The following is a 24,448-nucleotide window of genomic DNA, read 5'->3' as shown; positions in this document are numbered from 1 at the left end:
CTAATGATTATATCTCATTTTCTCAAAATCACTTGGTTCAATTCTATATTCCTCAGTCCCAACAAACTTAGCTCAAACACTCGCTCACACCCAAGACAAGCATTATTTTCCAGCAGCCAAAAATTCCTCAAACTCACTCCCAAACTATTTTGCTATGATGTATTTAATTCTAGTTTTATAGAAACTATTCACTATGATGTATTTGCTTCTAGTTTTACAGAAAATAACTGCAATGCTGTATTTACTTCTAGTTTTAAAGAATTATTTACTATTTTGCTTCCCACCAACAACATTCTACATGAGAATGCAATTTTGTACCCACTATCCATTTATATATATCTAAAGTTTGCTTGTTTCTTTTGCATTCTCATTAACTCTTTGGATGCATCTTCTCATTGAATTTTGCAAAAATATTACTGTATAACTAAATTTAAGCTGTTTTTTATGTTCCCAAATTTTTCCCCAAGTTTTTTCAAAAATTGGCCGATTTTTTCCCTGAGCTTTTTTGGGCTTGGCAAGCTTTTGTCAAATGAAAGTTTCCCATCTATGCACTAAGTATTACAACATTACTTTGATAATGCAGATAAACCATGCTGAAAAGAAAGTTTAATCAAAATTTAATGCAAAATGTCATAAGCCCAAACCAAAAAGGTTTTGGTCAATGCCTCTAAGAACTAAATCATTCTTTGTTAGAACTACTAACCTAAAAGTACCAATTTATATCTTTCGTTCTTCCAATTCCATACAATTTATAAGCAATTTCTAATTGAATAATAAATCTTCATAACAACAAAATGGAGTAATTCCCTATTGTTGCAAACTGCCATAAAAAAATTCTCAAGAGAACTGATTATATATATAAAACAAGCATTCGATGAGATTATACACAAGTTTAAATATAAGACCAACAAGAAGCTACTTAAATGTCTGCATCAGAAATACAAGATGACTTGGAAAAATAAATGTATATATTTAGATGTGTATGTATATAAACATAAGTAATTCAACCTACCTGCACCAATTGTGCCAACATGAGTGCTACATAAAACCGTCGACACACACGTAGTGTCTGCTCTACCAAGGGTGCACTAGAGCTGTTTTTCTTATTTGCAGGTAATCGAGAATTTTTATCACGAGGGCTTTTTCCATTTCTAGATGATTTGTCATGTTGCAAAATCGGAGCCCCATGTGACATGCGCATTAAGAATGGTTCCATAATCCCCACCCTATTGCCAACTGCCTATCATGGAAAATTGATTCAAAAAAATGAAGAACTAAATAGATTCAGAAGGTTCTTAGTCAACTTAAAAACCTAAAGTATTGCAACAAGTTCGCTTCAAGAGAAACTAACAATGCATGCAAAAAATAATAAAATGTGCTTAAAAATAAAAGAGTAAGAACAATATGTCAACAAATTAACTAATTATGATAAACACCTTAACCTCAAAAACTATGCAGCAAGTCTAGATGCAACCATAAAGGAATAAGAAACAAAAGATTTATCATAAAATTGCAAGAACGTAATGAGAAAACTGCCACGCCTGTTAGAAAATTAGCTGAATACTATGATAAATGTATGTGCACACTTGTGTCTAATATGTAGTTGCACTTACTAGTTGTAATTATCATCTAATTTAGACTGTAACTAATTTATATTTTAAACATATCATCGTTAATATAATGTGATTTTCTCAACATGACAAAGCACACCATTTCCTCTCAATCTCGTTCTTCAGTGAAACTTTTTATTGATGTAAGAATCAAAGTCAGATTGTGTCAATCATATAAAATTCGAAGATCAGGATGAGAGGAGGCTGAAAGGCACAAGGAGGAAAATCCATTCAAATTACAAAATTGTAGCCAACATTTTTTTACAAGGTCCTTTTCTGCCGACCTACTATTTTTTTGAATTACTTTCTAGCTGGCCTATTTCTTTGCCACATGCTCTTTAAATAGCCTGTGTCACAGGTTGCTTTTTGGCCGACTAACTACTTTGTGACTTGTTTTTCCGCCCACATAATTGGAAAAGGATATTTTAAGTAAATAAAAAGTGTTGGCTAACCAAGTAGAAAGGTCATAGCCCTTGGTGAAAGGTTACATTTTAACGGGTATAAATACTGGTCACTCGAAATTTATTTTATCATCCATTAATTGAATATCATTCATACTTTAAGAGCAGACATACAAAAGAAGAAGATCACATTGGCAAGATGAAAGGGAAAGCTTATAGAAAAGTGTTTTAAAAAGAGGGAGAGCTTCTCATTTTCACCATGCTTGGAAATTGTGTGAATTTGGTAATTGTGAAGATTTTCTCTTTGCACTTGGAGGACATAAACCCTCTTTGCTAGCATTCGTCTTGTTGTTACAAGACACAGTCAGAAGCATTTGATTTAAGTTTTCAAGGAAAAACATCCTGCTGCTACAGTGTTGTGTTCCAGAGCCACTGCTACAGTATTTTGCTATATTGTTGAGGATTTTGCATCATTTGGTGAGAGCGTCTCATGCCATACAAGTCTGGTCTAGCACAGAACTGAGCCATTTGAGGGGAGGAAGCATACAAGGGTTGAACAGGTCTTCAAATGCTAGAGAAGCAACACCCAAGTCTGCAACTACTTAATATCAGTCGCAGAATTCTGAAAATTACATTATATTGAATCATATTGGTTAAAGAAGATATGGAGAGTGCTGTCGAAGTTTCTGTGTGGTCATACCAGATCTAAGCTGATTCAAGTAAATCATATGTGGCCTGCTAGACATGCACCAGGTCTGGAAAAGTGTGACACAGAAGACCGTATGTTTTTTCATTGCATGCCATTACATAAATATTTAATGTCCCCATTTTTGGTGAGTTTCTGCAGTTGATTGAGTCAGTTCATCACAGTGACCCTCATGGGCTGACAGTGAGATTTTTGGATCTTGTTTGTGGACTTACTATTTTTAGTAGGTCTGATCAGGGCATTTTCCATATTTGGCAGTAGAGTTGGTGAGGCTGGTGGTCGTTGCCTGCATTGGATGGGGCTATTTATTGAATGGGTTCATATTTATTAATTAACTATTAAGGATTCATTATTATAATGACAATCTATAATTATATGTTATAATATGATGTTGTGTTGGTGAAGCTTCTTCAGTGGAAGTTGTGTTCAGGAAACTAAGTGCCATTTGCGGATTATTATTACGAGCCCATTGTGAACGAAAAAGTATCTGATTGTTTATTTGCTTTTGATCATTTCTTCTGAGGGTTTTGAAGGCTGTGTGATGTCTTTTCCAATCCACTGCTAAAGTAAAATGGAATTGGTGGTGAGTTCTGAGAATTGTTTCATATCTCCATTGTTGTATACACTGTGGTTGGGAGATACCGTTGTGTGGGAAATCTGTGATTGGTACTTTGGAGTTTGAAGTCTTTTGTTTTCACTATTGCTAAGAAGACCATTTGGTATTGGGTGTCCATATCTGGGTGAGTTGCTAGCTTTAGTTTCTGCCAATATATTCGACCGCTAGGCATTTTTTAAGCTGCAAACTGGGCGTCCTTAGTTTATGATATTGGCATCAACTTCTCCCTGCACTCTGAGAATTGAAGGTCTGTATTCTAGACATTACCATTCTCTTGTTGTGGTGATTCATATCTCTGTTCGAAGTAGGCCTCTATCTGCCATTTACTGGTATTCGACACCTGGAGTTAGCCGCCTAAGTTGTTGCAGACCTAGGAGTTAAATGGAAAGGGTTCGAATTTGCATTTTTGGGAACCTTCGTGAGACATACATTTTCACCTGAATCGTGATGCTTGGCTACAAGTTTGGCAGGCTGAGGTTGGAGGGGCCTGTTATTCCAATATGGGGGGGCTATTTCTACATGTCATTTAGACGTTATTTTCTGCTGCAGCCAAACACCAAAATTGACATCAACTCTGGACTACTGTAATTGATGATCAATTACCAGGTTCATTGTTTGGGTTATGTCTAGTAAATGCAAATTGTGCTAAACCAATAATAAAGTGTAAGTTGTTCATTAGTTGCCTATCAGCATTTTGTAATCGATTTCCATGCGAGTTGTGCATGTGCAATAAATTGGAGAATTTATATCTATGCTATGAGATCTCTAAATTTCCATGCTCATATCCCAAGCAAATAGTATCATCCAGCATTCCAATGGGATCAAGTTTGCTAGCAAAATGTTTGACATAATGTCAAGTATTTCAAACTTGGTGTTTGTAAAGTTATAACCAGCTTGGGGTTATGAGAAAAAACATTTGTATTAACAGCTAAATGAAAGAATTGAAGTTTATATGCATTCATGTATACAACCTCGAAAACAATATACATCTGCATATAGAATAATCAGAACTCTCAAACAAAGAAAAAAAATCAGAACAAGGTAGCTCACTACATTGGTATCAGAGCTAAACTTCTTGCCATCCTATTGGGTTCAGAATGAGCAGATTAGGATATGTCAGGAAACAAGTTTCCATCAGTAATTCATACATATAATAAAAGGAGAAGCAGGGCATTGTTACATACAGATCTGAAAGAAGACAGAGCTAAAGGTGAATAGGTCACTAATAACATGGGAGACAGGAATGATACGGGCATTGGTAAGAAGAGATTTTCATAGTTACCAGACACTTTGGCACATGGACAGCGCTTAGCCAAACAGAAAGCTCAAGAACAGAACCAAGAGACGGAGCTTCTGATGCGAATTATAGCAGGGAAAATGGGAACGAATTTGAGTATTGATGGGAATAGAGGAGGAAACAATAGCCTGCACAAGGGACAGAAAGGTGCTAAAGGGGGAGAACAGCTTGATCGTAATTGTAGTCATGCAGAAAGGCCAGTGAGGGCAGTGAGTTCGAGGCCACCCATACTCACTTTTCCACCTAGAGTTTAGCTACAAATTACAAAATTACAGGTTCAGTTTTGGAGAGATTGGGAAGATGGAGGCAAGGAATTCCAAGCAGCTATTTCTTTCAGAATATATGGATGTTATGCTGAAGAATTTTCCATGCACAGGTATTAAGGGATGGCATAACGATTTACAAAAGAAACTAAGCAGCATCAACTTACCTAACTTTGATGGATCCAGAAAAACCACTGCCAGAGAATGGGTATAGAAGGTAGATACCTGTTTCAAATTTAATCCAATGCCAAAAGAGGAAGCCATTAAATTTGGAGTGTTGCATTTAAATAGCATAGCACGTGTGGTGGCATCATAGCATGGCCACAACGAGACATGACCAGATTAACTCATATGTAAAGTTTACAGAGAGTTCAATTAATTGTTTTGGCAAAAAGGATCCGGAACTTCATTTCAAGAAGCTAGCTCAGCTTACGCAGTGGGGTTCAGTTGATAACTTTATATTGGAGTTGTAGAGGCTTTTGGTTTGGGTTACAATTATTTCACAAAAGAGATTATTAGTGATGTTCATGGATGGGCTTGCAGAACCTCTGAAGGAATGGATTAAGGGCCTCAATCCCGCCACATTATAAGAAGCCTGCAAGAAACCTAGAGACATGGATCCTTCATTGTCAAAAGATAAGTTTTTATTCAAATGGATTTCGAACTAAAAAGGATAGGCATAACAAAAATTTCTAGGACTCTCAGTCTAAGAACAAAACGAAAAGGTTGGACAGCGAGCAGTTTAATGATCTTAGGAGGAGAAAACTATGTTTTCATTGCAGAGGGCCTCCTCTTCCCACACACAAGTGTTCAGTAATTATAACATTAGCCACTAGGTTTTCGTCTAGTCTCACCACTTTCCTTACGAGTTTCGTCCTTCAGAAAATATCCAGTCACATTGAAGCAACCTGATTTAGATTTGAATAATAGCATATATTCGTCGTGTTCTTTCCCAAGACAGAGTCTCTTATTTATAACCTCGAAGTGAGGGAAAAGTGTTGGAATAAGAGATGTGGGATAAAACACCAATTTCATCTTCTAGTCACTTAAGTCACTTTATAAAGTGAATGACTATTTAAAACATAAAGTAACTTTAATAAAGTACTTTAATACATTAAATGATGAACTTAAGACAATTCTCCCCTTGTGACTGGCAGGCATCTTTACTAGTAATGTCGTTAATCTATCCGGATGTGGCGATAGATTAACCAAGCGCCAAAAGAACTAGCGCAAAAGAGGGGACATGACAGTCCTCCCTTTCCGAGATTGCTTGCCCTCAAGCAATCCCAATGCTGGATGCTATAAAATAGACACACCTTCCCAAGTGGCATCTTCATATGGTAAATCCTTCCATCGGACTAGATATTCTCTGACAGATCTATTTTGCAGCTTCCTTTCCCTGGTCTCAATCACCTCTGTCGGCTCCAATACAAGTCTACCCTCCTCATCAAGTGGAGGCAAGCTCTCTGACGATACAACCTGCTGACCAATTGCCTTCTTGAGGCATGAGACGTGAAACACGTTGTGGATTCAACCGTCACCTGGTAAATCCAACTCGTAAGCAACCTCACCAACCCTCTTGGTGATGCAAAAAGGTCCGTAAAATCTAGGCTTACGCTCAGAGAGCTCTGTCTATATGGCTGGAGTGAAAGATAAACCATGTCACCTATCTCGAACCTCTGCTCAATACGATGTCGATCAACATATAACTTCTATTGGTTCTACACCTGCTAAATATTATCCCTAAGAGATCTGAGAATATCCTGTTGATCCAAAATCCAATCTTTGGCTAAGGGAGCCCTACTATCCTGTAAGGCCAAATCAGTGAAAGAGAGACGTTCATAGCCATAAAGAGCGTGGAAAGGAGTCATCCGAATGGACATATGATATGTGGAGTTATAGCAATACTCCTCCAAATACAACGATTTAACCCAAGCTCTTTGCTGACCTACAATGTAGTTTCACAAATACACTTCCACCCATTTATTCACTATTTCGGTCTGACCATCCGTCTGCAGGTGATAGCTAGTACTAGGTATCAACTCAGTACCTGCCAATCTAAAAACCTCCTACCAAAAGGTGATGAGAAACCTATTGTTTCTATCACTCACGATAGTCCTAGATAATCCATGAAGATGAAAAACCTCTCGAACAACTCTACCACCTAAGAGGCTAACTAGTCCGTTGCAATAGCAAATAAGTGTGCGAACTTAGTTAATCTGTCTACCACCACAAAAATGCAGTCCCTACGCTCGACCCTCGGCAACCCTATAATAAAATCCATTGAGATACTCTCCCACCTCTGAGCTGGAATAGGGAGAGGCTGAAGTAAACCTGTTGGGAAGCCCTGTTCTAACTTATTCTACTGACAAGTCTAGCACTCTCTATCATGCTGCAATACATCGTCTTTAATCCCCTTCCAAAAGAATCTCTCTAATCTGCCTATAGGTTTTGAAAAAACCTGGGTGACCCACTGAAGGTGCATCATGTATAGTGTGCATAATATTCATTGTAAGTCTAGATTCTGGTACTAGGTAGATTCTATCCTTACAATATATGATATCATTCATTACCTTGTACCGATCTTCCTGAAGTAGACCATCCATAATCTGACAAGCGTGTCTCCTAGAAAGTGCATCAGCAACTATTTTATTTTTAGAATACTCAACTAATAGTTGGGACCTCCAATCTGCTGAAATCTCAGAAATGGCGCAGCACTCCATCGCTAAGGGTCTCCTAGAAAGTGCATCAGCAACCATATTATTTTTACCCTTGACATATTCAATGTCAAAATCATATGCTTAAACCTTGCTGACCCATTTTTATTGTCTTTCATTCAACTCCTTATGTTCTAGAAAGTAACGCAAGCTGTTATGATCAGTCTTTATTGTGAACTTACTTCCTACCAAGTATTCTCTAAACTTGGCTAGAGCGTGCATTATGGCCAGCATTTCCTTATCATAAGTAGAATATAATAGTTCGCTGCCCCTAAGTTTCCTACTCTCAAAAGCTATGGTATGTCGGTCCTACATCAAAACCGCCTCGATTCCGCTCCCTGAAGCATCACGCTCCAAAAAAAAGGGTCTTTTAAAATCAAGAAGTGTCAAAACCGAGCACGTGCTCATCACCTGTTTCAGTATATCAAAGACTACCTCTTAATCCTCTATCCATCTCAATGCCCCTTTCCATGTTAGATTGGTAAGGGGGGTTGCTACCTGGGAAAAATCTTTAGCAAATAGCCTATAATAAGAACAAAGACCAAGGAAGCCCCATAATTCAAATACATCTCTCGGTGGTGGCCAATCAAGGATTGCCTATATCTTTTCTTGATGTACCTTAACTCCCTATGCACCAATCACGTGACCCAGAGAGAGAATCTCAATTAGTCCTAATTCACGCTTAGACTCCTTTGCAAATAAAAAGTGTTCTTCCATGAGGCTATGGATCTCGTCTAGTTGTTGCAAATGTTCCTCCCAAGTCCTGCTAAAGATCAAGATGTCATCAAAGAAGACCAGTACACTCTTTCATAGCTTCTTTTTTAAAGATATGGTTCATAAATGATTGAAAAGTAGCTGGTGCATTAGTGAGCCCAAATGGCATCTGAAAGTTGTCTTATGCACATCCTCCTCCCAGACTCGTATCTGATGGTATCCCAATCGAAGATCTATTTTCGAGAAATAAACAGCTCCATAAAGCTCATCCAGTAACTCATCAATGCGGGGAATCAGATACCTTTTTTAATGGTCCTCTTATTCAAGGTGCGGTAATCAATACACATCCAGCGAGTGCCTTCCTTCTTTTTAACCAACACCACTGAAGAGGCAAAACAGTTGGAGCTAGGCCTGATATGTTCCAGATCTAGCAGTTCCTTAATCGTCTTTTCTATCTCTTCCTTGTAATGTCTAGCGTGACGATAAGGACTGGTAATGACGGGTTTGGCAGCATCCTCTATCTCAATGATATGCTCAAACCCTCTATCTGGGTACCTTCCTTCTTCTTCCCTCTAGATGGTTGATCCTTGTTCTCCTCCTCATCACTGCCATCAACATCATTGCCCTCCTGTTGCTCATCCTCCTCCTCTAAAAGTACCTCTACATAACGTATCTTGCCCTTGCCAAGGCATCTATGATCTGGTGTCCATGGCTCTCTGCAAGCAAAGCATAGCTTCTTCCTCCTGCGTTCATTCCATGTCTCAAAGTCCATCCTGAGAGGTGTAGACTTATGCTGATTTCTGTTCTTTTGGAAAGAAGAGGTCCCCTTATATGTCTTCTTAGGAGGTTGTAATATCGAAGAGGGTGACTCTAGATTGTCTACGATCTTAATAGCATCATCCAAAGTGTTTGATTTAAGTACCTTAACCAAACCTCTATATCTATCCTGCAAACCCTCAGTGAACAACATTACCTTATGCTATTCTGTCATGTCAGGAACCATCACCAAAATCCGCTAAAACTCGTCAATGAAATCATCTAGAGATTCATTCTATCATAGCTATGCCAAATCCCTGTAATAGACCTCTATGTCCTTCCTGTCAAAGTGAGTAATTAGTTTAGAGATGAAAGTCTCATATGATGTAATAAGACCATGATCCTGGATAACCAACCCATGGTACTACCAATCATGTGTAGCTCCCTCTAAGTACATCGTAGCAAACCTGATGGCTTCTGTCTCTGACATAAGTTTAAGAGTTAGATACGTGTCTAGCTTGTGAATCCAAGCTCTCCCAGATGTCTTACTACTGCCATCAAAAGTAGGGAGATATACTTTGTTCATAGCATGCTTTAGGTCTCTGCTGGTGCTCTACGCCTCCTATCCTACTATTGTCTATCTGACTCCCTTTTATGAATTAAATATTGGACAAAGGACATATTTTGTTTAATAAGATCAAGAAACAAATCCCATTCATCATACATTGCCATAACATTATCCAGTAGTAAATTTGGTGTTGCCTCTTCTTCTGCATTAAACACTGGCATTAACGGCCTGTCAATGTTACATGTGGGAGCCTTAACAGCTCGAGGTGATCCAGCTACACTATTACCTCCACTGTGGTGACTCGGGGCTCTCCTATTAACAGGGGCTAATTGTTGTATATTAATTGCAAGCTATTGAAGCACATAAGCTATGTTATTCTGCACATCTCTAATAGCCTGCAATGTTTCCCTTACTTCCTTGTCCTGTTTAATTTCATTATGTGCCATTTGAATGTTGTTTACCTGTACTACCTATTCAAAATGATCAACCTATTTAGTTTGTTCAGTTTGTTCACTTGTTCCAAAAATCAATTCCTCATCCATTTTATAGGTATCCTCAATATCAATTTGTTCAGAAGACCGTGCTTGTTCCGGTTGGAGGTGACTGAAATTATAAAAAAAAATGTTCATACCCTGCTGTCATTTTATTTCTTGTTTAACCCGCAAGATGGCAAGACCTATGGCTCTAATACCACTGTAGTAATCCTGACTTAGTTCACTTAAAAATCTGAATCTTGGCTAGAGCTAATTTGGTCAAACACTTGGTACGTAATCCTAATATTATGTTCTGATGTTATTTGTAACTAATTTGAGTCCAATTTGCATAACACTATGACTACAAAATCCGTAAGTGATAAGATAATCTCAGAGAATTGATGTTACTATATGTTATCAAATTCCAGATCACAACAAAAATCATACCACATTTAACTATCATGCATAATGTGAAACATTTACTGAAAGAGTTCTTCAACCATTAATTACATTCAAATCTCAAATGTATGGCAAGAATAATAGTGAAACCTAGTATTGCAGAAGCTCGAGGCAGTAATGCTTAACTGTGATCTACTCCTTATTTCCTTCAGAAATATCAACGTCAACACACCACTGTCGACACTGATTTCACTGGAAGATCATTAACACAAGACGCTCCTCTACCCACCTAACTGGTGAACTCTGCCTTGACATTAGTGATTGGAACGACGTCCTCCTGACGTGATGCTACTCCCGATATATGTAATTGAAAATTAGAGGGAGAATGCCATGTGCTGGAATCATAACCCATTAATTGATGTTGTTGTATTCTACTGTCTCTTGTGTGCAGACTTACTAGAGTTCATTTGCCATCACTGCCGATATTTAGAACAGTATTGCACTGCGGTATAAGTCTGAGACACCCTCCACTATTCTTGCTACCCTTATTCTGCTACTTTGTTTGATGCCAGCAAACACTAATATCATATTATGATACCAAAGGGGACAAAACTTATGTTAAAGTGAGCCTTTCTACTGCCAATAGAATGAGTCCACTAATTGCCTCCAAATGTTATATCCCAACTGATATTTTGGGCACTCAATCACCATGTACCTATGCGTTGTCTAAAGTTCCTGTAGCAACCTTCCAGACCTTTAATTCGAAGGCTTAGTTCTATAATTATAACATGAGCCACTAGGTTTTCATCTAGTCTCAACACTTTCCTTAGGAGTTTCGTCCTTTGGCAAATATCCAGTCACATTGAAGCAACCTGATTTAGATTTGAATAATAGCATATATTCGTTGTGTTCTTTCCCAAGACGAAGTCTCTTATTTATAACCTCGAAGTGAGGGAAAGGTTTTGGAATAAGAGATGTGGTATAAAACACCAATTTCGTCTTCTAGTCACTTAAGTCACTTTATAAAGTGAATAACTATTGAAAACATAAAGTAACTTTATTAAAGTTCTTTAATACATTAAATGACGAACTTAAGACAATTCTGCCCTTGTGACTGGCAAGCATCCTTACTAGTAATGTTGTTAATCTATCCGGATGTGGAGATAGATTAACTAAGCACCAAAAGAACTAGCACGAAAGAGGGGACATGACAAAACTAGTCCACTTGCAATCGATCTACAAGGCTGCCAAGGACTTGCTCTTCATCGAAATCCTTCTGTCCAAACAATCAAAATTGCAAAATGAACAATGATTGGGCAAGTTGTTGGGTGTCCAAGTTTCACTGGTGGCACCCACAAGAAGTAGTTAAGTTACTGCAAGAAGTTCATGCTTTATCACAAAGAAGTGACTAACTTCTCATCAAGAATATAAGGTCGTCTCGGTATCAAATTCTCGAGAGAAAATGCTAAGTTTTCTCGTTTTGCAAAAGTTCTCACGAGAAGTAGAGATATTGACCACTTCTCGGAGACATTTTAATCTACGATTATGACCCTAGGTTATTTTGTCCTAGGGTTATTGAGACAGGGTTATTGTGTCCAAGGTTATTTTGGCAAGGTTATTATTTCCGACAACTAGGAAAATCCTGTGCTAGAATCATTTGCAATACTCACAACCTAACAACATATAAATGTAAGAAATGAACATGTAGTCTACTCAAAAGGCAGTAAGTTGTCCAAGAAAATAATTCAAATCCAAAGTACTACATAGTCATTACCTGATCCAAAGGACATAATTCCATAAATCTCTGGTAGTAAAGTTCCCAATCAGGCTCTATATCGACATTGATAGGAGTTATCTCATACAACAAATGGAGATCCGAGGCAAGCACAAACCCTTCTCTTGCTCTAGCAAGATCTTCAAGGACAGTCTGTAATACCAGAACACACACAAAGCACAGTTGATCATTCCATGATATGTAATATAACAATGGAAATGACGATTTAAATCAGAATACCAATGTAAGAACATCTTAATGCACTTATATTTGTGCATTACCAATGATTCCTCTGGACTCAATGAACTTCCAAATGCTGCACGTCCCAATGGTGTTGCAGAATATACTTGAGAATGTTGATCCCATTCCAGAAACTTTGCATGACAAAGCCAACGAAGTGATTCCTGTGCTGACTTTACCACATCTTCAAATGGCTGTGTTGAGTTCAGTAATGTGCACCTAACATAGCGGTTTATGTCATTTGCTGTTTGGACAATTCCACCAGCCACAACTTCTAAAATGGCTCGTTTCATTCCATTCTTGTCATCAGAAAGGCAAGACTGTAGTGGAGGACAGCCTTCATTCAGCATTTTTGTAATCCGTTTGACTTCTTCAGGCTTGCAGATCAGTATCTGTTCAAACAACAATCAGAAACAGCAAAATGAATCCAATGAAACAGAAAACAGTTACAGGATAATGTCCATGGAAAAAAGAGGTACAGAGTATAAGTACTTGATTCTCTGCTAAAGCAAAAATTATTACGCATTACATATAAGTTTACGAGCAACACAGATAAGTTGCAATCAAATCCACTTACACTTTCACCCTTTGTATCAATTCCTGCCCGCCCTGCCCGACCAGCCATTTGTCTGTATTTGGTCCCATCTATGAAATCTCGTCCAATTTTAGGCTGCCGGAAGACAACCCTTCTCGCTGGTAAATTGACACCGGCAGCTAAGGTAGATGTAGCTGTTAACACCCTCACAATTCCTTGTCTGAAACATGTCTCAATTATCTCCCGTTCCTCGACCTATACATGCAGAAGACCATAGGTATAAAAGACTCATCTACCAAGAAGAAAAATCAATCAAAGAAAAGACTTGCAATCACAGTAATAATTCATGAAGATTACTATACTTTTGATTAAAAATGTTATCAAAAATTAAAACCAAAGTAGGATTTCATCACAAACTTCTCTTCCTTCATGGATCAGAGTTTTGACATAAAGCTGACAAGTTACATTTGAAATAGAAGATGGCAAGCAAGGGAAAGCAATGCCCTCCCTACCGTAAGGCCTGCATGATGATAAGCCACACCAGATGGGACAGTTTCAGAAAGTGTAGCATCCAGTCCTGCAGGACACTTCCGTAACTCTTCCACAGCAGCTAATCCATCCTTAAATTGACAATTTATGCCAATTTTATTGCAAGAGAATTTTTTAATGAACTTCGCAATATGTTTGGCAGTTGTTTCACACGCTCTGCGACTGGAACAAAATACAAGCACAGAATGTCCAGATTGAACAACCTGTGAAATATAAATGCATACCAGAGATACTGAGGCATTCCACATTAATTCTTCTCAAGTTAAAAACATATATAATGTTAGTAATAACTACTCAACATATAGCATAAGGGGTGATTGTTTTGCACCTCATTGCATAACTCAACAACATGGTCTGGATCTTTCCCCCCAAGATCAGAACCCTTGGGAATTGCCCGTACAGCTTCCATTTTCTTGTTATAAACTGTATTTCCAACCTTTATGAATTCATCCAGAGGAACTGGCCTAAACTCAGTTTCATATAAGGCAGCCTGTATTATCACATTGAGAAGCCCAGACAATGCTTTTACAGATTTGGATGATGGAGATCAAGGTAAATGAAGGAATTAATAACCCACACCTCACTAGTCTCTAACTGCTTCCCATTCCTCTATTCTTATCACACCCTATTATAACAGAAATTAACTATATATGTACTTATACACTACTAATCCGAGCTTCATATTTTTTGTTAAAATTTAGAACTTGATACTACACAAGCCTACTAGAGAAAACTAAAACACACCTGAAGCCAGTTAGAAACAGCTTGTACATTTGGCATTGTAGCACTCATACCAACAATTTGCATTCCAAGATTAGGATCAGTTTTTCCACTGCTGTTTCCAGGACTATCAACAGTAGGGTTCCCGCAATCACCCTCCCCTGTTGCATACCGCAACTTTGTCAACATAAGTTCCAACAGGTATCCCCTACTTTGATCCCCCACCTGTTACAATATCGGATGGTATTACATACACAAACAAGTCAATAATAACAATAAATATGTGAATGTTTAAATAAACAAAAAGATAACAAATATTCTACATATCTATATTTATGGGGTGAAAATCCAAGTAGGAAATTTGAACAAGAGTAGATGCTAATTTGAAGTTCCTTCAAGAGCAATAACCCAAATATATATGAGACTGTTAATTTATTGAGTATTAGCTTCGATATGCAGGTTACAAACAGATACATGTCAAAATGCATTTAAATGTGCAAATGAAAACATGGTACACCTTGATAAGTAGGAAATATTTTCCACAACAAGTCATTGTGATGTTGCTATCAAGATTTAACTGTGTACTTTTTGAGTCAAACTCACTGACCCATATTTCCTGAGTAGTGGTTTATACAAACCCATCTCTCGTGACAATGAATGCAACACTTAGCACTCATTGGATCTAGGTGATGCTCACAGAGGGGAAGTCCCGGTGCTTCACCTCCATGAGCATCACCTAGATCCAATCAGTGCTAGGTGTTGCATTCATTGTCATGAGAGATGGGTTTGTGCAAACCACTACGCATTAAATATCGGTCAATGAGTTTGACTCAAAAACTACACAGTTAAATCCTGATAGCAATATCACAATAGTACACCTTAAGATTTATATTATAAATTATAGGTGGCATTTTTATTGTGTATTGAATAAAGTAATACACAAATGTAGATATGTTTGATATCATAAAAAAAACCTTGATTCCCTATTTTGATACATTTGATATCATAAACGAATACCAAAAATTCTCAATATATTTGATATAAGAAACAAATATAGTGGATCTCCATATCTGTATGGTGTTGGGTCCCACCACAAGTTTGCGTGAGGATTATCATGAGTAGGGCAATGACAAGCTACAGAATTGTGGGCTTTTGAAGCAAAATCTTGAGTCCCGAATTGAGGTGCTAGATGTGAAAAAGTATGGAAGCACCTATGTGGTGCTTGAAAGACCTTTTGATCAATTTATAATTTAAATACAAAATATTCATTTACCAATGTTAACTAGGTCAATATTTCAGTGCATTAAGATCAACAAATATTAATAAATTGATTGGCGTTCAACCATATGAACAATAATAAAAAGTTCAATACATTTCAAAAAGTTGAAAAAGTCGCTCTCTCACTAAGAAGATCTCAACAGCCGCTGTGGCAATCTTGAGGACCAATGTAAAAACACAATGTCTGCCTAATTGCACAAAGCTCCAGTCAAGACAATCCTGAGTGTACAGTTTACCTTGAGTTGGACACTCTCACGTGCCCCTTCTCCAATTTTAATTTCATTGTATGATTTATTCTCAAACAAGGATCTATTAATATTTTTTACATTTTTTACAGATATCTCTTAACAAAACACTAAAACATTTAATACTAAATATTATAAATTTATAATATTACAAAATAGTAAACTATAAAATATAAAAACAAAATTAGTATATTTTTAAAATTGTAAACATGTAGTATTTTAATAATTTTTATCAAAATAAAATAGTTAAATAATTTTATATTTAAATTTTTACAAAATAAATTAAGTTCTAAGCATAACATTTAAGTTTAAATTTTTTAAAATCATGCTACTTATTTAGCATTTTGTTAATTTTGATTAAACCTCCAATCGGTCTTGTATGTTGACAATGGGCATTTGACCTTGAATAAAATTTGATTCTCCCTGCTTTGCTCGTGGGAGAAATGGGAGTTTGGCGGTTGTTGTTTTCCCATGTCCAAGGATATAGATGTATTTTGTAGCATTATGTTGATGTAATTGGAATCATTGAACTCTGTATTAGGGTTTGTGAGTATTGTGAATCCTTTTATACTCAATTCTGATAACAGGGTTCAAAAAGAGACGTGCATTTGGGTTTGTGGGCCTTGTTCATCACGCTGAGGTTGATAATCCATTATAAATCTTAGTTGTTGAACTTTAACTTGATCTGTCAAATGAAAATCTAAGTCAAACGTGGTAAATTGCCTGCATGAAATGTTAGATGGAAAACACAAAAACTCCAAGACAGATGGAAAGCACGAAAACTCCAAGTCGACCATGAGGAGTCCAGATCAAATGCAAGGTCAGATCGAATGCGGAGTCCAGATTGGATGCAGAGCCGACAAAGACTTTTCAACGGTTTTTTCCAGCGATTTTTTGGATTTATTGCAAAATGTTCAAATTAAAGCGCCGCAATTTTTTAATTTATTTCGGCGCCGATAAATGCCGCATTAAATTCGGCAAGGAAATTTTCTTGCAAAATATCGCGAGATCTACAATATTTTTCCGTTCTTTAGAACTATGATATAAAGTATGCCTCTAAGTGGACAACTAGGTAACCAAGGAAACATTAATTAAATTTAGAGTTATATTTGAAGTTACCTTAATTTTAGTTTAGGCTCTGATTCTTTCATTTTCCTTGTGCACGCATAACAAAATGTTGTTCGAATGGCTCTAGAGAGTTCTTCCAAAGACTGTTGAGGACAAAAATCCTTTACAACTATGGTTTTGGTAAGGCAATATCCACCCTAGCTAGTGTTATTGCTTTTGGTTTAAAGTTTGGTGATTAGAGTTTGAGGAAGATGACATTTATGAAATGGTTTGTTCAAATCTTCTTTGGAGTGTTGTTTAAGGTTGGTGTGCTTTAAGTGATTCCTCAATGATGGCAATCCATTTTCATATACACAATAAACACAATTTCCTCTGGGGTGAAGTTTATATCATTCTGGATATAGTTGCAAACAATTTATCAATGTTCGAATTGGGTATTTGTAGAGATCCGCCCATTTCTCACACTAATTTTTTATTTTATTATAATTTTTAATTACAGCAATTTTGTAAAACAGTTTGCTTGCAAACTTTTTAATGAGAGTTCGGATTTGTTTATTCAGTATGCTAGTGGAATATGTTTGATGTTGATGCCAAAGTAGTTAAATTTCTTTAGAACATAAAGCCAACATAGAGAATATTACATACAACTTAGAAGCAAGTTGATGGCACATGAACAATATCGGATTTTGATATATGTATCCAATCAGTATAACGTGTAATATCGCAGACCTTTTATAACACTTTTTCCCTTTCCTATAGTTTTGGATTTTTTGCTTTTTTGCCCCTATTTTCTCACACCTGCTTTTTTGCCTCCTACTTGTCAGGATTACTTTTTCTTTAATATTTAATGCCATATAACATGATTTTTCTTCATTTAAGTCCCCAATAACTTTATGTTTCCAATGTATTATAGAATAAAGGGGGACATTTAATTAAGTATTTTCCACAAACTATAGACTATGCATTAATAATGTTAAATACTTAAATTGAACATTATAAAATAATTTTATTAGCACAATATAAATTATATCAATGACAAATAATATTATCAACTTACCATCGACATACTACTACAACTAGAAGTACAACATCCCACACTGACTTACTATAAATACTAAGCACCCCCAGAACTACCTTAGGTCACCTCAAAATAAACAGAAACCAAAACTACCTTGGTCAAACGGCCTCAATATCTTGGTTACCATATAGGACCAAGGGAAATAGACTAACGACAACATTGTGTTGTGAATGCTAGAAAGGGAGCATTACAATCCGCTCCTCCCAAAATTGTTTGTCCGCAAGATTCAACAATGGATGTTGCAAGATATAATCTCTCCCACGTTGCATCCTCAACTGGCAGATTCTTCCATTTCACCATATATTCTCTAATAGTCATTTTCCGAAGTGTACACTCTCTAGTACATATGATAGCCTCCAAAACCATTAAAAGCTTCCCCTCATCATCAAGAGGAGGATATTATGATAATGCTACCACATTATGACCCAACACCTTCCTAAGTTGTGACACATGAAAAAGATTGTGCACCTCACTATCTGTCAGCAACTCCAACTCATAAGCCACTTCCCCTAGTGGTAATCTTGAATGGTCCATAATGGGGCGTGGCTTCAACTTCTCTACACCACTCTTCTTGAGAGTGGATCGTCTATAAGGTTGCATCATGAGATAAACCATTTCACCTACCTTAAACAACCTATGAACGATGTGTTGATCCACATATTGTCTCTGAAATCTTTGGGCGTTCGGAATGTTTTCCTTTAAAATCTCATAATGTCTCGACTCTCCTACAATAGATATGCACAACTTCAATGCAACATTTTTTTAAAAAAATATTGGTCAATCTTCAACACGATCCACTCAAAGTAAGGAGAATCATAATCGGATCAGAATCAGCAAAGCCAAATTGAATCACGAATCAGCCATGAATCGGGATTGAATTGGCCACAAATCGGCAATTTAAAAAACCCTTGGAAAATTTAGAGATTTTAACAATTTAAAACTTATTTCATGCACCCTTTATGGAATATAACTTAAACACACTATAACATCATCAAATAGAAGCAAGGACCATGATAAATCCATCACATACATTACATGTAAAATGTAAATTGTAGTTGCATTAAATGTAAATCGTAGAATCATAATGAGTCAAATCATGGAATGTATGTAAGATGAAGATCCATAAGATATCAAATCATAAATGTATGTAAGATGTAGATCCATGAAACGTATGTCTATCTTTATCTGTAAACAAAATGAAAAAACAAGGCTCTAGCTCAAGCCTCATCATGATTCTCACGCTCGGTCGCAGCCTCAACCTCAACCTCTGTGTATCATGTCTGCCTTCTACAAAGGCATCTAAGGTAGGTCCTAGAAGATTGCTAAGCCACCACCCCTGTATGTAAGATGGGCTCACAAACAACATCACAAGGGCATGTGTCTTCAATATGTTTCCAACATTCATCTTTTTAACCCATTGTGGAAATGAAAGTTAAGACTGTCGCAATAAGAAAATTCAAGTAAAACCTCAAAGTTTCTAACTAATAAAAAAAACAACAAAGCCTACTTTGCAATTTAGTAAAACTAACAAACATTCAAGATTTGCAAATTAAAAATAAAATAAAATAATTTAAAAATGAATAATACACTAACATACAAAAAAAAATCAACACTTACCTGTTGCAAATGAGTTGAGTAGTGTTGTTATTAACTCCTTAATATTCCCAATGCAATCATATGGCCTCTCCAAATGGATTTTTGATCTCTTTGGTGCTCTTCCTTCGTGCTGGTTGCAACCCTATGGGTTTTCTTTTCTCTTCTTCTCTCTCACTTTTCCTCTCTTCTACTCATGCTAAACAATTAGAAGGCCCTTTAACGTTAAAACAAAGAGAAAAGGCAAAAGAACAATAAAAAAATGTGTTTTCTTTTAAATTTGACTTGACTTTTTATCAAGCTGAGCAACTTATTTTTTCATAATTCATGCAGGCGATTTTGGCGATTTTTTGGATGAATCGTTGAATCAGCGATTCATGGTGATGAAATCAGCGATCTAGTTCAACGATTCAAAAAAAAATTGGGAAGCCCGAACTGAATCGCGAAATCGGTGATTCACCGATTTCTAAGAAATTCTCGTTACCATGGAATCCCACTACACCAGCTTCACGCTTTTACGATTATAAAGGAGCCCTGCAATTGTTAAGGTATCCAATCTATCATGCTCACACCAATCATATTATGGGTCATCATCATTTCAGGTACCAATCAATTGATAATTAAGATGTTTGTCTTTATTATTGACCTATACAGCAACTAACTAGAGACAAAATGATCACAGCTTAGTACAGATAAAGGTTTTCAAATATAGAGATAACCCCAGAATTGTCTCTAGTTTAGTTATTTAGTGGATTATTACATAATAGACTTTCAAGGTACATAAATATTTTCCATAGTTTTTCATTGTTCAATTTTGTTTAATAATAAGCAACTTGTTAAGCCTTAACAAGTCATAGGTTACAAATTTGTTATATATTTTTATTAGTATTCACTGTAAGCTAGCTTAGTAGTGCAACATTCTCCAATGTAATATCATAGCCTACAGTTTCAATCTAATAAGCATAATCTAACATGACTAACAACTTTTTCTTGTACAAACAAAAGAATATTTTTCAATAAATTTGTTGGGTGGATATTTTGCAACCGACAATTTTGGATAAAAATCCAGTAGCAAAATAGGATGACCAGCCACAGCGTGTGAGACAAAGTCTCTCCTACTTTAAAGGGAAGGCTCCCCCTTCTCACCATTCCTTAGATCAACTCAAGGTAAGCAAGAAGTCGAGATTTTATAAAAGGGGTGTTACCAATATCCCTTCTTCTTATCTTTCAAGAAAGAATCCACTTACTCATGGAGCGAGTAATGGGATGGGTGAATCTCTAACTACACTTCTATCAAGAGCTGGAAACAGTGATACCGATAAACCTTCACTAACTCCAAGGCTAGCTGAAAATGTACCAATTTGGCTCTAAGTCTGATCATACTTCTATATGAAAAAGCTACAATTAGGGCACAAAGACTCCTAAAAGCAAGAATAACTTAACTATTTTACGAATTAAGAAAGACATATAAGCTACAGACAAAGTTTCTAGCTATACATTTCCACAACCGCTCCCAGTCAAAGCTTCGGCTCCGATTGCTTCTTAAATCACTATGCTCTTTTATTAAACACACAATAATATCATGAATCAAGATAATAGGAACAAATTGCAATCAAAGCTCCTAATCTGCTCTATCACAATTGCTTCCAGTCAAAGCGTCGAATCCAATTGCTTCTTTTATTCACTTTTCTACCAAATTTGTACTACACAATCAAAGTTATGCTTGCAAAAATGTGGCGGAGCTTTCTTACATACAACAAAAGATGATTTTTATAATGAGGGGGCACTCCTTTATATAGGCACAAGGGTTGAGAAAAAGGTGGAGAAAAAAGTGGGAGCAACTCAACCAACTTTGACCTAGTCTAACCAAAAGAGAAAATATAGGGTTACATGCAACTACACGTGCAACTCGCATTACATCTTTTCATGCACATGCAACTCGCATTACATGTAATTACACATCTTTATGTAATACATCCTCTTCAATTACAAACATGAAAGAAGAAGAAGAAAGAGGGAAGAGAATTGAAACAATCCTAGAGATTGTCTTGAAAGGCCTTGTACTTGGCGATGCTACCCCAGATGATCACAGTATTGGGAGTTCCTATATTTTGTACCACTGCATTCACCTTGATAACCATGGTGTCGTGTCTTTTGATAACCTCTGACTTTGATGAATTGTCTGTTGTCATGTGGAAACTTGATGTGATCCAGCTTTTCTTGCTAAAGTTGTCGCTAATTCTCCTTTGTAGATCAGCACAAATTGGAGTCTCTAACATTTTGAAAACCTTCTTGACGATGTCCAGATGTAAACTCGGAATAACATTCCATCAGCACCTTTTAACTTTTTTTGTTGAAGTGCTTGGTGCATGGGAATGCATGCAAATGGAAATTGTTGATTTCCAAAATGTCAATTAGGGTTTTCAAGGCATTATTGCATGAAAAATTATTACATGTAAGTGCAACATGTAACAAGGGATGAAAAGTGAGATAAGATACGAATGCGGATGGTGGACGAGCTTTTACATTCAAGTGCAAATGGAAGATGAAGTGCAAAGCATGGAAAGATGCAAAAACTGGAAAAGCATGTATTTGCTCATGGAAACGCGAACGCATATGGAGAAGTGAAAATGGAAAATGGAAGAGGGATAATGAACTTTATAGTCATCTTTGGTGAAAAGATAAAGTCAAAGTACATGGAAGATGAAAATGACATCATTTTGACTTTTCCAAAAGCGACTTTTAATCAATCAAAATCAGACCTTTGAGATGCAATTACATGTAAGTCATTTCGTGTAATCGTTCGTGCGAGTGGATGCGAAAAGTGAGACGAGTGAAAATGGAAGTGGAAGATGAGATTAAATGCATTGGCGGATGGTGAATGAGATGGAAAACATGTAATTGCATTTGTCGGATGAGATGTGCAGTGTTGCGACATTGAAGATGGAAGTGGAATGTGATGATGCTTTCGCATGAAGTGAAACAACAAGTTCTTGGGAAAGAACTTGTAATTTATCCAAAGTGGAGAAAACTGGCAAGCAAGCACAAAATACAATTACTTAAAAGAATAACGTACCTTTGGAAAATGACTCAAACATGTCAAGATGCAATGCACTTCAACACACAAATTCGAATTTGGCAATTGGGGAAAAACCAAAAACAAAAAAATTAACAATTTCTTCATTTTTAAAGAAAAAAGACACTTTCCATGGCATTGATTTCAACAAGTGGCAATCATCAAGCAATAATATGCATGGAAATAGCAAGATAGGCATAAATTGATGAGCAAGTTTAAAATGTCCACTTACTTGGAGGTTAAAGAGCCAAAATAGCATGTTTTATACACCTCAAGACCAATTCTCCCTCAAATCCGAATTTTCAAACAACTTTTTGACTTTTATCGTGCTTGCATGTAATGGACATTCAATGGTCAAATTTGACATGAGAAGGCAAAAGACATGGTCTCCGCAGAAAAGAGCATGCATTAAAACTCAAAAACAACCCCTCTTGATCCAAATGTATGTGCTGAAATGTCATTTTCTGAGTTTTTTGAACAAAAAGATGACATTTTTATACAAAAAGCTAGGCCGTTTTTGCAAAAGCGTGGCCAAAAAATGCATGTTTTTGAGTCATTTTTGACTTGTGAATGCAAATACAACTTCCTCAAATGCATATACATGGACCAAAATACAAAAACGTAACTCCAAAATGCTAAAAAGTATATAAAAACTCCAATTTGCTGGGCGTTTTTAGCAAAAACGTGATTCATAAAAGACATTAAATGAATTTGTTTTTTGCTTCCAAATGCGAAAATGTGAGCCAAGATGTATTGCAAATGATTGAAGATGCCAAAACACCTCTTTTCCTTGCAAAAAACGTGATTTAAATCACTCTAAATGGATTTATTTGAAGATGTTTCCAAAAACGTGCTCTTGGAAGAAGTTTGAAAAAACATTTTTTAGCAAGATAAATCCATTTTTGATATTAGAAAATCCATTGCCAAGAAAAAACGACCCTATTGGAAAAGATCTCATGAAAAACTATCAAGTAAATCTCTCACAATATCCAAAATCGGGTTCTTGGAGGCCCATTACATGTGTTCTTCCAAAATTAGACCTTTTAGAGGGCAATACGCATTTTAAAACATGTTTTTAGTTAAAATTGGACCTTTTCAGGTGCATAGCATGTTTTAAAATATGCAAGCGATCAAAATCGTACCTTTTGGGGTGACTAGCATTTTTAAGTTACATCTCACATTTTGGATGCGAAAACATAAAAACTTAATCTTTCGATGTAATGACATCAAAAAGGTCCACTTATGATAACCTTTTGATGTAATGACATCAAAAAGGTCCACTTATGTTTTCAAGTTGAACTTTATATGCAGTGACATGTTTACATGTAATGGCATATAAAATGTCCACTTTTAATGAATTTTACATGTAATTGCATATAAAATGTCCACTTTTGATGGATTAATACTTCTAAGTTGAAAATTATATACAAAGGCAAGTAAAAAGTCCACTTTTGATGGATTTTACATGTAATGACATATAAAATGTCCACTTTTGATGACTTTAAGTGATTAAATAAGCACATGTCAATTTAAATTCACTAAAATATTTTACTTAAGTGGGACAAATTATATTTACATATAATATTAATTATATAACATGTAAATACCATTTAAAAAGTAATATTTACTAGAGCATTTGATTTAATTACTAAAAATTAAATTGAACTATATAGTTAATATAGTGACTTAAGAGGCAAGAGCCTACACCACAATGGTAGATTGTGAGCCTCTTATTGATGAGGTATTGGGTTCGAATCTACTCACGCTTAATA

At 36.3% G+C, this 24,448-nt stretch overlaps 1 protein-coding gene across 2 annotated transcripts in view; it reads right to left on the bottom strand.

Moving 5' to 3' along the window:
• The window catches only part of LOC149551135 (MUS308 and mammalian DNA polymerase-like protein), a 245,060-nt gene that overhangs the window by 119,991 nt on the left and 100,621 nt on the right, over positions 1–24,448 (bottom strand). For both annotated transcript variants that reach the window (XM_089786704.1, XM_089786705.1), the window contains exons 9-15: positions 14,363–14,563; positions 13,947–14,108; positions 13,582–13,821; positions 13,112–13,324; positions 12,576–12,926; positions 12,295–12,447; positions 1,013–1,240 (exon numbers count right to left, since the gene is read on the bottom strand). In XM_089786704.1, coding sequence (XP_089642830.1) covers positions 1,013–1,240; positions 12,295–12,447; positions 12,576–12,926; positions 13,112–13,324; positions 13,582–13,821; positions 13,947–14,108; positions 14,363–14,563 — 1,548 coding nt within the window. The remainder of the gene's footprint in view (positions 1–1,012; positions 1,241–12,294; positions 12,448–12,575; positions 12,927–13,111; positions 13,325–13,581; positions 13,822–13,946; positions 14,109–14,362; positions 14,564–24,448) is intronic.

Source organism: Cupressus sempervirens, chromosome 6 (genome assembly GCF_028749045.1).
Source record: "Cupressus sempervirens isolate cs-2001-9-10 chromosome 6, ASM2874904v1, whole genome shotgun sequence".
In the NCBI taxonomy this organism is placed as follows: Eukaryota; Viridiplantae; Streptophyta; class Pinopsida; order Cupressales; family Cupressaceae; genus Cupressus; species Cupressus sempervirens.
The sequence above is the reverse complement of the archived record's forward strand: the minus strand, read 5'-3'. Positions and strand labels throughout refer to the sequence as shown.